This window comes from Pelophylax lessonae (assembly GCF_965119305.1).
Source record: "Pelophylax lessonae genome assembly, chromosome: 5".
NCBI classification, from domain to species: domain Eukaryota; kingdom Metazoa; phylum Chordata; class Amphibia; order Anura; family Ranidae; genus Pelophylax; species Pelophylax lessonae.
The window spans coordinates 35,323,948-35,339,687 of record NC_138772.1 but is presented as its reverse complement, the minus strand read 5'-3'; the positions used below and the strand labels follow the sequence as shown (position 1 = coordinate 35,339,687).

The 15,740-nt window shown below is 42.6% G+C and overlaps 1 protein-coding gene across 1 annotated transcript in view; it reads left to right on the top strand.

Annotated features, from left to right (window-relative positions):
• Window positions 1-8,727, top strand: part of BZW2 (basic leucine zipper and W2 domains 2) — a 71,220-nt gene extending 62,493 nt beyond the window's left edge. The window contains exons 10-11 of the mRNA XM_082259068.1: window positions 4,598-4,720; window positions 8,641-8,727. Of these exons, the coding sequence (XP_082115194.1) occupies window positions 4,598-4,720; window positions 8,641-8,669 (152 nt within the window). The 3' untranslated portion in view covers window positions 8,670-8,727. The remainder of the gene's footprint in view (window positions 1-4,597; window positions 4,721-8,640) is intronic.
• Window positions 8,728-15,740: the final 7,013 nt, after the last annotated feature.

Here is a 15,740-nt window from a genome sequence, read left to right as displayed (position 1 = left end):
AGGTTGGATGCGACATATCCCCATTGGACGGGGGCTTTTTTTTTTTTTTCTTCTTCATACTGTCACAAGTCAGTGTCCCTGATTGCCGTCACACCCATTATATGGTGATGCTGTACTGCACTGGTGACAGTATGTTTAAAAAAAAAAAAAATTACATCCTAAAAAAAAAAAAAATTTGCCATGCCTCTTACTAAATACCTTGGGTTGTCTACTTTCCAAAAAGGGGGATAAGGGGATTTGTACCATCCTAGTGTTTTCAGGCCTCAAGAAATAAAACTTCGTTAGTACATCTGTATTGATTGATTTTCAGATATATACAGTGCCTTGCGAAAGTATTCGGCCCACTTGAACTTTGCGACCTTTTGCCACATTTCAGGCTTTAAACATAAAGATATAAAACTGTAATTTTTTGTGAAGAATCAACAACAAGTGGGACACAATCATGAAGTGGAACGAAATTTATTGGATATTTCAAACTTTAACAAATAAAACATTGAAAAATTGGGCGTGCAAAATTATTCAGCCCCTTTACTTTCAGTGCAGCAAACTCTCTCCAGAAGTTCAGTGAGGATCTCTGAATGATCCAATGTTGACCTAAATGACTAATGATGATAAATAGAATCCACCTGTGTGTAATCAAGTCTCCGTATAAATGCACCTGCACTGTGATAGTCTCAGAGGTTCGTTTAAAGCGCAGAGAGCATCATGAAGAACAAGGAACACACCAGGCAGGTCTGAGATACTGTTGTGGAGAAGTTTAAAGCCGGATTTGGATACAAAAAGATTTCCCAAGCTTTAAACACCCCAAGGAGCACTGTGCAAGCGATAATATTGAATTGGAAGGAGTATCAGACCACTGAAAATCTACGAAGACCTGGCCGTCCCTCTAAACTTTCAGCTCATACAAGGAGAAGACTGATCAGAGATGCAGCCAAGAGGCCCATGATCACTCTGGATGAACTGCAGAGATCTACAGCTGAGGTGGGAGACTCTGTCCATAGGACAACAATCAGTCGTATACTGCACAAATCTGGCCTTTATGGAAGAGTGGCAAGAAGAAAGCCATTTCTTAAGGATATCCATAAAAAGTGTCGTTTAAAGTTTGCCACAAGCCACCTGGGAGACACCAAACATGTGGAAGAAGGTGCTCTGGTCAGATGAAACCAAAATCAAACTTTTTGGCAACAAAGCAAAACGTTATGTTTGGTGTAAAAGCAACACAGCTCATCACCCTGAACACACCATCCCCACTGTCAAACATGGTGGTGGCAGCATCATGGTTTGGGCCTGCTTTTCTTCAGCAGGGACAGGGAAGATGGTTAAAATTGATGGGAAGATGGATGGAGCCAAATACAGGACCATTCTGGAAGAAAACCTGATGGAGTCTGCAAAAGACCTGAGACTGGGACGGAGATTTGTCTTCCAATAAGACAATGATCCAAAACATAAAGCAAAATCTACAATGGAATGGTTCACAAATAAACATATCCAGGTGTTAGAATGGCCAAGTCTAAGAACTTCTTATACCTTTTTCAGGCTTTACCTATCCATGTTCCAGCTAAATTTTTCAAACAAGTTCAATCAGTATTCATAAACTTTGTCTGGGCAAAAAAGAAACCAAGATTGGCAGTTAAATTTTTAACCCTCCCAAAAAAATACGGTGGTGTGGCTTTACCGGATATACGTAGATATTATCAAGCTTCACATTTTTTGTCGCCAAATAGACTGGTGTAGACACAAGGAATCTAAATTATGGACAGATTTGGAACAATCTCAAACGCCAGTCTCTCTGAATAGAGCTGCTTGGTGTTATGAGGACATATCTGGGAGTCTGAAAAGCCATTCGTTGATAGGTAATACACTAAAGATAATCTCACAAGTTTACATAAAGGGGTTGGAAAAAAGCTTTGAGTCCCCCTTGTTTCCCATCTTGGGAAATCCAATGTTCCCTATGGGAATGGAAAAAGGCCCTTTTGGTGAATTAAAGGAAAGAGGTTGTTTTCAAGCCTCACATTTCCTGAAAGGAAATAAGTGGCCGACACTTGAGATGTTGATGGATAAGGAAGATACTTTCGGGCTTCCGTTTTGGAGTGCCCTACAGGTACATCATTATCTTAATACATTACCACAACCCCAGAAATATGGAAGACAGGTGACAATTTTTGAAAGATATTGCTCAGAAACAGGAGCATTAGCTCATACCTTATCTAAAATGTATAATTTACTGGTGGTCCCTAGGGAACAGATTAAACTGTCCTACTTAAGTAGATGGGAAGAAGAAATTAATTGTGCCTTCTCCTCTGAACAGCGACAAAAGATAATCGATCGGGCCTTTCAGTCCTCTATATGCACCAAAGTACAAGAAACGAACTATAAAATTTTAACACGTTGGTATTATACCCCTCAGAGATTAAATAGTATTTATTCTAATACATCAGGTCGGTGCTGGCGCTGTCGAGAGGAACAGGGCACAATGTTACACATATTTTGGACTTGTCCCAAAATAAGAGGATTTTGGGAGGAAACCAGAAGAATAATGCAGAAATTTACGGAGGTAGAGATCCCATTGGACCCTGCATTCTTTTTGTTACAACTATCAACAATATCAACTAAAAAATACAAAAACTCAATTATAAGTCACTTAACAAATGCAGCAAGAATATGTATCCCTTTAGGGTGGAAAAAGAATATTCCACTCTCTATAAGGGATTGGATAGAGAAAGTGGAGGAAATAAACAAGATGGAAGACTTGACTTTAACAGCAAATTATAATAGAGAGAAATATAGGAAGATATGGGAAGGATGGAATGCATTTGTCCTCTCTGAGGAGGGGAAGGCTCTCAGGGAATAAAGTAGCAGTAAAGTTCGAGAATATCAGTGAAGTTTGAAAGGAAGGCCATTGGTTTTGAGAAGGGGGGGGGGGGGTAGGAGGGTTGGGGAGGGTTGTTTTTTTTTTTTTTTTTATTAATTTTTTTTCATTTATTGATTTATTTTATTTATTTCTCCCTCGGTAGGAGGGGGGGGGGAGTATATGGGGCAAGGGGAAGGGAAAGGAGGGGAAGTGAAAAGGGGAAAAAAAGAAGGGAGGAGGATGTAATGGGATGATTATAAAAAAAAAGACACTCCCTAAAGAAAGGGAGACATTATGTTGCCTCAGTTAGGAAGTAGAAGGGGAAAGGAGATATTTCTCCTCTTAATATGTATTTTTATTTGTGTAATAGTTCTCCTGACTGATATAATGTGAAATGTAAACCCATTTTGCCTCTAATAAAAATTAAATTTGAAAAAAAAAAAAAGAATGGCCAAGTCAAAGTCCAGACCTGAATCCAATCGAGAATCTGTGGAAAGAACTGAAAACTGCTGTTCACAAACGCTCTCCATCCAACCTCACTGAGCTCGAGCTGTTTTGCAAGGAGGAATGGGCAAAAATTTCAGTCTCTTGATGTGCAAAACTGATAGAGACATACCCCAAGCGACTTACAGCTGTAATCGCAGCAAAAGGTGGCGCTACAAAGTATTAACTTAAGGGGGCTGAATAATTTTGCACACCCAATTTTTCAGTTTTTTATTTGTTAAAAAAGTTTGAAATATCCAATAAATTTCGTTCCACTTCATGATTGTGTCCCACTTGTTGATTCTGCACCAAAAATTACAGGTTTATATCTTTATATTTGAAGCCTGAAATGTGGCAAAAGGTCGCAAAGTTCAAGGGGGCCGAATATTTCCGCAAGGCACTGTATGCCATAGATTGTGGACTCTTTAACTTTCCTACAGACTAAATAATATACACTGATTTGGGTTATTTTCACCAAAAAAAAAAATGTAGCAGAATACATTTTGGGCAAAATTTTTGAAGAAACATTATTTGAAAAATGTTATAAACGAAAAAAAAAAAAAACACTTTTTTTTTTGTTTTAAAATTTTGGGTCTTTTGTTTAGCAAAAAAAAAAAAAAAAAAAAAAACAGTGATAATTGCATACCACCAAAAGAAAGTTTTACATTTGTGTGAATTTTTTTTTTTTAACCTTTCTTACGGGTAGAGTGTTGCATGACCGCGCAATTGTCAGTCAAAATGTCACAATGCTGAAAGCTGAAAATTTGGCCTGGGCAGGAAGGGGGGGGGGAAGTTCCGGGTATTGGAGTGGTTATGAAAATGCAAATGTTTTGTGAATGTTCCCCATAATGAAACATCCCCAAATGTGTATTTTATCTCCGTGTTCAGTTGCTTGTCTGGAGTTCAGAGTTACAGAACGACCATGGGAAGGGGGGGGGTCAGAAGTAGGCAGAACAGGGAGGGGGAATCGGTGTTGGAGAAGTAATTACAGGAATGTTGCCCTGTGTCTGTGCCTCTCCATGCAGCAGATGAAAGCTGGCAGGAGGGGGGAGAAACTGGCTTTCAGCTGCTGAAGAGAGCTTCTCAGGACTTCTGCTGTAATTGGCCTGCTGCCCGACCGCACAGATTCCCTGTGCTGTTGGGGCCCCCCTGTGTGCCCGGCCCCCTACAGGAGGACTGATGCCCCCCCCCCCCATCAGCGGCCCTGCCAATATGTAGCATTATGGTGCAGCCTCATAAGTTTAACCTTGTCCTGTCTTACAGCGGATGTTCTGGGGGAAGAAGCCATATTGAAGTGGTACAAGGAAGCGCACCTGGCCAAGGGTAAAAGTGTCTTTCTTGACCAGATGAAGAAGTTTGTGGAGTGGCTGCAAAACGCAGAGGAAGGTAATGAAAAGCTGCTCCCGTCTTTCTATGTATTTTCATCTCACTCTTCCATGTTTTCCCAGAAAGAGGAATGTTCTAGAAGGCTCAGCCCATTTTGAAGTGGTTTTAATCCCTTCCATATACCCAGTGAAGTGACTGGCCTCAGGTGATGCACAGAGATGAGGCAAATCCTCCTACATAAGTTGTACCTGTTTATCTGCAGTCTTCTCTACATCCATTCAAAGTCCAGGATTTATAAAGCTTGTCTAAACTTTCAGAAAACAGGAGGGTGGGGGAGCTGAAATTACACTCTGCAGAGCTCAGTGAGAGCACACAGGAGCAGTGCTGAGGCTGTCAATCACAGGCTGTGTGCTGGTTCTCCCTCCCCCATCACCTATTTATCTCCTTGGTGTCAGAAGTTATGGATGCTAATAGCAGAGGGAGGAGGTAGCAGACAGAAATGACTCTTAGTGTTATGGATTGAGACAAGTACACACTATAGAGCAGGGGTGTCAAACTCCATTTCATCGTGGGCCACATCAGCATCATGGTCACCCTCAAAGGGCCGGTTGTATCTGTAAGACTAGATGGCCAGAGCACTGCACCACCCCTTACATCAGATGTCAAGAGCCCCCTTTCATTAAAGTGGAGTCACCCACCCTCCCTTACATCACAGTGTACCCCCTTTATATGCTGCTGCAGGAAAAGAAGCTGTGGGCTACACAGGGCTGCTGTTAGAAATCGCGGGCCCCGTACAGACTACCTGGCAGGGCCCCCCAAGAAAATATTAAAGATATATTTAGCTAAAATTCCAACAAAATTACTATTAGCAGACACAAATATAACATAACTCGCATAATTCTTCCTAAATCTAAAAAAAAAACTATGCATAAAAAAGAAGATGAGATTAGAAAAATATCCAGGCTGGGCAGTTGGAGCTCAGTGATCAGAGAGACAGAGAGAGAGAAACAAAGTTACAAATAAACTCCTGAGCAGAGATAAGTGCTGGGAGGGGGGGGGGGCACACAAGGGAGGGGGATTAGTGAGGGACAACTGTCTCTTTCTCAACAGATAAAAGCTGATAGCAGGGAGAGGGACAGATCAGATTCAGGTGCTGGAGGAAGATTTCTGTATTTGTTGTCCATCAATAATCGCCCTCTCTGTGTGGGTCCCCCTGTGTGCTTGGGCCCCCTACAAGAGGGCTGTTGGTCCCCCCTATCAGCGGCCCTGTGTGGGCAGGACTGGGTGGCATAAAGTGCAGGGTCTGGAGGAGTACCAGAGAAGGGCTGGAGCCTGCTGAATGCTGAGACCAGGGAAGGTGGAGATGAAGGATTGGTACGGCTGCACAGAGAGACGCAGGATCTGGTGGAGGAAATCTCTCCTCCTCGCCGTGGACTTCTGATACCAGGTGGGGGGCAGAGATGAAGGGGGGGGGGGCGGAAGCTGCAGGAGAGGTCAGAGGGCCACATGAAATTGCCTGGCGGCCCGGATTCGGCCCCCAGTCCTTGTGTTTGACACATGTGCTATAGGGGGATATGCTCTTTCATATTTCATGTCTGAGGTTTACAACCACTTTAAAGCCTGAGTCCGGGAAGGTTTAATTTCTTTGTTTGGGGGAGGGGTTGCCTGCACTGCAAATGTTAATTGCTCATTTAGATCTTGGATTTACGTACCCGATATTCCACTGCTAGACCGGTGCTCACAGCCTCTTCTCCCCCACGATCCAGCGATCCGAGTTCCTGAAAACTTGCTGACCAGCCCAGAGTAAAAATACGTCATTACTTTGACTTTTTAATATGGGCGTTATGGAAGCAGCGAGCTGCCATACCACAGGTATTTTTTTTTATTGTGTGCCACCGTGTGTAAGATGAAAGTGGTCCCGCGGGCACATTTGCAGCAGGATGACTTTTAGATTTTTAGACTCCATTTGCAGGGGTTTCCTCTCACTTCCTGTTCTGCTTATGGGAAAAAAAATGTGACGGGTTATAACCCTCCTTTACTCTATCCAAAAGGGGGAAAAATAAAAGTTTTGCCTATGGTTCCATTTTAAAGCTGAATTCCAGGTAGGGTCTTTTTGTATTGTTTGGACCAATGTAAGTATCCCAAGAGCATACCTGTGGGATCCCTGTGGAAGTGGATAATCACTGTAGTAGTCACCGCTACTGCGATGATCGCCATTCTCTCCTGGGTCCTGTGCCGGGTGGTTGCTGCATAGTGAATACAAGGGAGTTGATTCACTAAAACTGGTGCAAAATCTGGTGCATCTCTGCATAGAAACCAATCCGCTTCCAGGTTTTATTGTCAAAGCCTAAATGAACAAGCTGAAGTTAGAAGCTGATTGGCTACCATGCAGAGATGCACCAGATTTTGCGCTCTCCAATTTTAGTAAATATCCCCCCCAGGAGTTGTTGTGACCGCCAACCCCCCCAGCACAAGTGCAATTCATAGAATGCTGGAAGATTTCCCCCCTTAATTACAAGGCCATATTTTGCGATTCGGCACTGCGTTACTTTAACGGACAATTGAGCGGTTGTGCGACGCTGTACCCAAATAAAATGTATGTCCTTTTATTTCCACAAATAGAGCTTTCTTTTGGTGGTATTTGCTCACCTGTTCGATTTTTAGTTTTTTTGGCGCTATAAAACGAAAAAAAGCGCGACAATTCTGAAAAAAAAAAAACAATATTCTTCACTTTCTGCTATACGACATCCCCCCCCCCCCCCCCCAATTTTAAAATCAACATTTAACATTTTAGGCCAATTTGTCTTTTCTGCTATATATTTTTGGTAAAAAAAATTTCAGTAAGCGTATTTTGATTGGTTTGCACAAAAGTTCTACTAACTACAGGAAAGATTTATGTCATTTTTATCGTTTTTTTTTTACTAGTAATGGCGGCGATCTGCGATTTTTAGCGGGACTGCGACATTGCGGCGGACAGATCGGACCTCTAACTGACATTTTTTACACTGTTGGAGGGACTAGTGACATTACTACAGTAATCAGTGCTAAAAATATGTACTGTGACTGTAATAATGACACTGGCAGGGAAGGGGTTAACATTATCGGTGATCAATGGGTTAAATGTATGGGGAGGGGCTTGTAAAATGACCATAGAGACCTGTGATCCTATAAAGAAGGATCACAGGCGCTCTGTGATCATTCCAGGGAGAAGAACGGTCAGCTGTGTTTACAACGACTGACCGTTCTTCTCTCTCAGCGGGGAGCGATCGCGGGTGTCAGGCGGCAATATGGAGCCGCCTGCCCCGTGCATCGGTGTCCCCTCTGTCGAGTGGGGGCAGGAGCCCGCCGGCGGCAGGGCGCACTCGCCCCCTAGCTGCAGGCGCACAACTGACGTAGGTCTACGTTGTTTCGCGCAGGAGTGGTGGGCGGTCCGGAAGCGGTTAAATGAACAAGCTGAAGTTAGCTGATTGGCTACCCCATGCAGAGATGCACCAGATTTCGCACCCTCCTATTTTAGTAAATCTCCCCCAAGGATTTGTTGTGACCCCCCAAGCACAAGTGCAATTCATAGAATGCCTTTACATTTTTCTCAATGAATGCAAGACATTCTCTGATTGGATGAGGTGGGGATGCGGTATGGTGATGTCAGAGATGGCCTCCTGTTTTTACCGTGCATTGCACTGACGTGCATTACCATGTATTGCATTGCAAAAAAAGCAGGGCTTGCTCTACTTTTTTCTTTTTTTCCCCCCCACCACAAACCAGCACATGTCCATGCATTGCACCGCTTTAAAGTGCTGCCATCCATGCACCTTATTATTCTTTCGTAGGTCATTGCATCGTCATGCGTTGAAAACTGTGCCTGCGTTATCCGGTGTGAATGGACTAATTGGTTTTTCTGCATTTTTTTTTTAAGTTGGTGACAAAGTCTCTCTTTAATTCTAATAAGTAGGAATACTGATACATTGTTTCCATTCCAGAATCAGAATCTGAAGGGGAAGAGAACTGAGAGGCGGGTTTGTTTCGGACGTCTCCTCGGGAAATGCCATTCCAGAGATGCGCGGCTTTCTACATAGAATCTGGCAAAAGCGCCATCCGCTAGCGGCTCCCTTTGTGTGTAGGAAGAGCGTTCGGTACTTGGCCGTTAGATTCTACAGGCGGAACTCTACCTCCACTCTGTCTCTGATTTACCGCAAAGCCATTTAGTCAGGAGCCAACCAATCAGGACAAGACGCAGGCTCCTCTATGGACTCCTATTTATTAGTATTTACAAACAACGATGACCTACACAATCCCGACTCTCCTATGTACAGAACTTTAGATTGTGATTGTAGCTCTATAGACGCTTGTGGATGTGATACATGAAATAATGTTTTTTTTTTTCCTTTTGGAATAAATGCTTTTTATCTTACACTTGTCCAGAGATGTATTTTTAAAGGGAAATTTTAATTGGCTTGGGGACCATTTTATTTATTTTTTTTAAGGTTTTCGTTTTTATACTAATGTTGTATATCTTTGTTTTGTTTTATATTTTATATAAAATATTGATTTTTTTCTTTTTTTTTTTTAACAAATGTAACCCCTTGGCACTGAGCATATGCAAATATTTGGCCCTGCTGGACTGGGCTTTTTGCCTTGCCATGGGGCCGCATATTTGCGTATTTCCTTTTGTGCCGTGTGGCGCGCTCCCAGCACAGAGAACGGGGTCTCACCAAGAGCCCCGGGGCCGAGCCCGTACTTACGATCGGGACTCGGAGCTCCCGATTCCAGGTCACCTGATCGCTGTGATAGCCTCTGATTGAGAAAAAACAGTGTGTGTAATAAAATAATAAATAAATAAATGACTTAAATAAATTAAAAATTATATATAATAATATTAAAAAAATACAGAAAAATACCTAGATCAAGGTTTAATCTAGGTCAGTGCCAGGGTTAATGTTTGGGTCAAAGGTCAGGTTCCGTATTTTTTTTTGGACAAGACTTTTTTTTTTTTTTTTTTAACCACTTTACCACGAGCCACTGTGCTGCTACTGCGGCACAGTGGCTCGTTATCGTCCAGCGACGTAGACCTACGTCGCTGGACTCCTCCCCCTGTAGGCGGCGCTCGCGCGCCGCCGGAGGCCGCTCCCGCTGTTTTCATTCACAGCGGGAGTCGAACCAGGGGAGGAGCGGCGGCGATCGCCGCTGCTCTGCCCCGATCGTTGGGGAATCCAGTTTGGAGATCCGCCCGCTTGTGTAAACAGAGCGGGCGGATCTCCTAAGTGACAGGGAGTGACAGATTGCAGTGTTCAGCATAGCTGAACATCCGATCTGTCCTTGAGTCACACAGTCACCTCCCCCCCACACGTTAGTAAGCACCAGGCATACATTAACCCCTCCCTTTCCAATAAAATTAACCCCTTCCCTGCCAGTGCCATTTTTACAGTAACAGTGCATATTTATAGCACTGATTACTGTAGTAATGTCACCGGTACCCCCAAAAGTGTCAAAAATGTCAGTCAAGGGTCCGATCTGTCCGCCGCAATGTCGCAGTCCCGCAAAAAAAAACGCAGATCACCGCCATTACTCGTTAAAAAAAAAAACACCAAAAATGACAGAAATCTTTCCCTTAGTTAGTAAACGCAATAACTTTTGCGCAAACCAATCAAAATACGCTTATTGTGATTTTTTTTACCAAACATGGGTAGCAGAAAACAAATTGGCCAAAAATTTAAAAAAAAATTGGTTTTTACATCTTTTTTGGGGGGAATTTCATATAAAAAAATGTTAAAAATATTGTTATTTTTTCAAAATAAACGCTCTTTTTTTGTTTATAGCGCAAAAAGTAAAAATCACACAGGTGATCAAATACCACCAAAAGAAAGCTCTGTTTGTGGGAAAAAAAGGACGTAAATTTCGTTTGGGTACGGCGTTGCATGACCGCGCAATTGTCAGTTAAAGTCGCACAGCGCCGAATCGCAAAAAGTGGCCCAGACGTAAGACAGCAAAATGCTCCGGTGGTAAAGCGGTTAATTCGGGTCAGTGTGTGTTAAGTAGTATAAAAAAAAAAAGTGCACCATTGTTTCTTGACTCTACTACAGGTACAAACAACAAATAACATACACATACCTGAGATTGCTACAATCAACAGGAGTAGGAGAATTTATTTTGGGTTGTTCTTTAGTGGAAGGTTATGGTAGTAGCAAGAAATATACAAATACATTTTAAAAATATTTTTCTTTTCTTTTTTTTTTTACTATTTTGGGTCAGTTTTCCTTTTGATAATAGAAAAAAAAATCAGGAGACGTCCATTACCATTTATTACCAGATGAAAACCCAATTTGTCATGAAAATAACGCAGTATAATCCACCTGGATGTGCAAAGTAGTTGTGATGTGTACAGTTGTACTAGCACAGGTCAAAGTTGCAAAATTGTGCTTGGGCATTAGGATTTGTTTTACCCTTGGGAGCGAAGGGGTTAATCCATGTGAGTGAGGAAATGCCGGTCTATAAAGTTCATTATCCCATATGAGTATGGCAGGCAGACGGGTGGATGAGGAGTTATTCAGCTGATTCTTTCAGGTGTGTGTGTGTAACTTTAAGGCCCCTTTCACACAGGCGGACCGTTCTGATCCGCCTGTTCGTTTTTTTGGTGGATCTGAGCGGTCCCCCCATGCATTCCTATGGGGCGTCGGATGTCAGCGGAGACATGTCTGCTGACATCCGACCTGATCCGATCCGTCAAATCTGGACGGATGGAAACCCTATTTTCCATCCGTCGATCGGATCGGATGAGAACGGACCGACGGTCCGTTCCCATCCGATTTCCCCCATAGAGATGCATAGGGAACTGAGAGCTGTGTCTCCGCACACAGCGCGGAGACACAGCTGTCATCCTTCTGCTCAGCGGGGGATCGGCGGATCGATCCCCCGCTGAGAAAAACAGAATCCGTCCGGACAGACGGATAGTGTGAAAGGGGCCTAAAGCATTTGTTACCCTGGCAGTTCATATTCCTAATATGTGGCTGCCGTACCATGTGCTTGTATGAGGAAAGTCTCCTGTTTTCTTTGTATTTCCTCCTTTTGTATGAAATCCCTGTTGATCCTGCCAGTTTCTCTGCTATCCTATTAAAACAGACCACACGAAGCAGGAGAGCACAGTGTGGTCAGTTCTCTAGCTATGCTGGGAACTCCGTGTGCTCTCCTCCAATTATCAGACTTGTCCTGACACACCCTCCCTGCACAGCTCAGTGTGCTGCTGTTTCTCTTCCCCTGGGCTCTCATGCAGCTGAAACCAGAGGGAATGTGATCACGTATTTAAAAAAAAAAACATTACAAATACTTTTTTTTTATGGCTATACAAAAATGTTTTGCCTTTCATTTCTATTTAACCCAATTCACACCTAATAGTAAAACCAATCTAAATGCCTAAGCTCAGTTTTTCAATTTTTACATGTTAGTAAAACCATATATATATCAATATATGATCATAACTACTTTTTGCATCCATGTGGATTATATCTTTATTTATTTATTTTTTTCAGGACACATTTGGCTTTCATTTGGTATGAAATAGTTATTGATATCTCCAGAATTTTTTTTTTTTCATTATCAAAGGAAAACTGTCCCAAAATTAGTAAAAAAAAAAAGAAAAAAATAAATTTTGTTTTAAATTTTAGCTGTATATTTCTTGTTACTACCATAACCTTCCGCCAAAGAACAATGCAAAATAAATTCTGCTGCGATACCACATATGTGTATGTTATCTGTTGTTTGTACCCATAGTACAGCCCAGAAGCAGTAGTTTGCTTTTTTTTTTGTCCTACCTAAAACACACTGACGCTAATTTAAAAAAAAAAAAATCCTGTCCAAAATATACTGACCCTGACCTTTGACCCTTAAACCAAACACTAACCCTGGCACTGACCTACATCAAACCTTGGTCTAGGTATTATTTTTATCTTTTTTTTTTTTCAAGAAAGATACATTGAATCCTGCTGCTCCGTTCACAGAAAGGGGGGAGAAAAAAAAAAAAACCACAGTGGCGGGCTTCACATAACGCTGTATCTTGGCCTAGGCCGACAAGGCCCAGGCCTAGGGTGGCACTTTCCAGGGGGGGCGTCACCAAAAGATGCCCCTGGGTCTTAAAAGGGTGGACTGGGTCGGGAGTAATATTTGTCTGGTGCCCCCAAAAAGCCCCATATCATACATGGGGGGGTCAGTGTATATATAATATATGGGGGTCAGTGTATATATAATACATGGGGTGATAGGGGGGGGGGGATCAGTGTATATATAACACATAGGGGTCAATGTATATATAATATACGGGGGGTCAGTGTATATATAATACATGGGGGGGATCAGTGTATATATAACACATAGGGGTCAATGTATATATAATATATGGGGGGTCAGTGTATATATAATATATGGGGGTTAGTGTATATATAATACATGGGGTGATAGGGGGGGGATCAGTGTATATATAACACATAGGGGTCAATGTATATATAATATATGGGGGGTCAGTGTATATATAATACATGGGGGGATCAGTGTATATATAACACATAGGGGTCAATGTATATATAATATATGGGGGGTCAGTGTATATATAATATATGGGGGGTCAGTGTATATATAATATATGGGGGTTAGTGTATATATAATACATGGGGTGATAGGGGGGGGATCAGTGTATATATAACACATAGGGGTCAATGTATATATAATATATGGGGGTCAGTGTATATATAATACATGGGGTGATGGTGGGGGATCAGTGTATATATAACACATAGGGGTCAATGTATATATAACACACAGGGGTCAGTGTATATATAATATATGGGGGTTAGTGTATATATAATACATGGGGTGATGGGGGGGATCAGTGTATATATAACACATAGGGGTCAATGTATATATAATATATGGGGGGTCAGTGTATATATAATACATGGGGTGATGGGTGGGGGATCAGTGTGTGTGTGTGTGTGTATATATATATATAACACATAGGGGTCATCGTATATATAATATATGTGGAGGGTCAGTGTATATATAATACATGGGGTGATGGAGGGGCAGTGAATAATAAATGGGGGGTCAGGGGGCCGTCCACCAGTCTGCCTGCCTGCGAGGAGAACTCAGGGCTTCAATAATAATAACAGATAAAGGGGTGTATCCCAAACAGGAAGGGGTGGGACAAATTTAGATGGGGGGGGGGCGCCCAATTTTAGTCTTGTCTAGGGTAGCACAAAACCAAAATACACCACTGGCTTCACTGTAACTGACCAGAGGAATCTCTCGGTCTCTGTGCTGGGAGCATGCCATGCGGCGCGCTCCCAGCACAAAGGGAGAAATGTATGTATGTGGCCCCATGTAAAAAAGCCCAGTGCAGCGAGACCGCATATATGTGTGTGTTACGTTGGCATGAAGGGGTAAACTGAATGTTTTTTTTACAAAGTGATTATTTACGATCGCCTTAAGCTTCAGCTATTGTGCACTGTAGGTAACAGGTCTGTTTCAGTATAATGGCACCAGATATATTAGTTCATAAGTGAATGCATTCTGTTGTGTAACACTTCCAGGTGTTGACTGCCTTTCACAGAGATCACAGTACTCCCCTTGGCAATGCCATTTGCTTTTCTTTCCAGAAGAATGGTGCCATCTTCGTTCAGGCATCATCCTAGGTCATTGTCTACTTTCCGGACTGAGAATGCAGATTGGAGATGACTGTCATGGAAATCCTGGTGCCTGTGCATTTCCTGTTCAGCCTCTCTTACTACAAAGTTACAACGTACAGTCTGATCATTGTGGGAGAGGAGACTGAGGAAATGCTTCCTCCTGCCTGCAGCAGACTGATGACATCATTTCAGCCTAGGCAAAGCCTAAGTCGCTGTCCACTTCCTAGGCGGAGATGCAAGCACAGAGATGATCATGTAAATCCTGGCGCCTGACTTTAACCTTAACAGGTCCATTTTAACCACTTTCCCACCGCTCACATTGCTTCTACTGCAGCAATGTGGCTCATTATCGTCCAGTGACGTAGACCTACGTCGCTGGACTCCTCCCCCTGTAGGTGGCGTTCCCGCTGTATTCAGTCACAGCGGGAGTCGGGCCAGGGGAGGAGCGTCAGGCGATCACCGCTGCTCTTCCCCGATCGTCGGAGAATCGAGTGAGGAGATCTGCCCGCTTGTGTAAACAGAGCGGGCGGATCTCCTAAGTGAATGGCAGGGACAGATCGGAGTGTTCAGCATAGCTGAACATGCGATCTGTCCCTGTGTCACTCAGTCACCTCCCCCCCCACACGTTAGTAAGCACCAGGCATACATTAACCCCTCCCTCTCCAATAAAATTAACCCCTTCCCTGCCAGTGTCATTTTTACAGTAACAGTGCATATTGATAGCACTGATTACTGCAGTAATGTCACTGGTACCCCCAAAAGTGTCAAAAATGTCAGTCAAGGGTCCGATCTGTCCGCCGCAATGTCGCAGTCCTGCAAAAAAAATCGCAGATTGCCGCCATTACGCGTTAAAAAAAAAAACACCAAAAATGACAGAAATCTTTCCCTTAGTTAGTAAACGCAATAACTTTTGCACAAACTAATCAAAATACGCTTATCGTGATTTTTTTTTACCAAACATAGGTAGCAGAAAACAAATTGGCCAAAAATTTAAAAAAAATTAGATTTTTACATTTTTTTGGGGGGGAATTTCATATAAAAAAATGTTAAAAATATTGTTATTTTTTCAAAATAAACGCTCTTTTTTTGTTTATAGCGCAAAAAATAAAAATCGCACAGGTGACCAAATACCACCAAAAGAAAGCTTTGTTTGTGGGGAAAAAAGGACGTAAATTTCGTTTGGGTATGGCATCGCACGACCGCGCAATTGTCAGTTAAAGTCGCACAGCGCCGAATCGCAAAAAGTGGCCTGGACGTAAGACAGCAAAATCCTCCGGTGGTAAAGTGGTTAAACTAAGTTTAGATTTAGGGTTAAAAAACTATTGAGTCATTTGACAGTTTGTGATGAGGTGATATGATTCAGAAAGTATAGGTGATCTGGTATAGGGCAGGGGCTCAACCTAAGAACC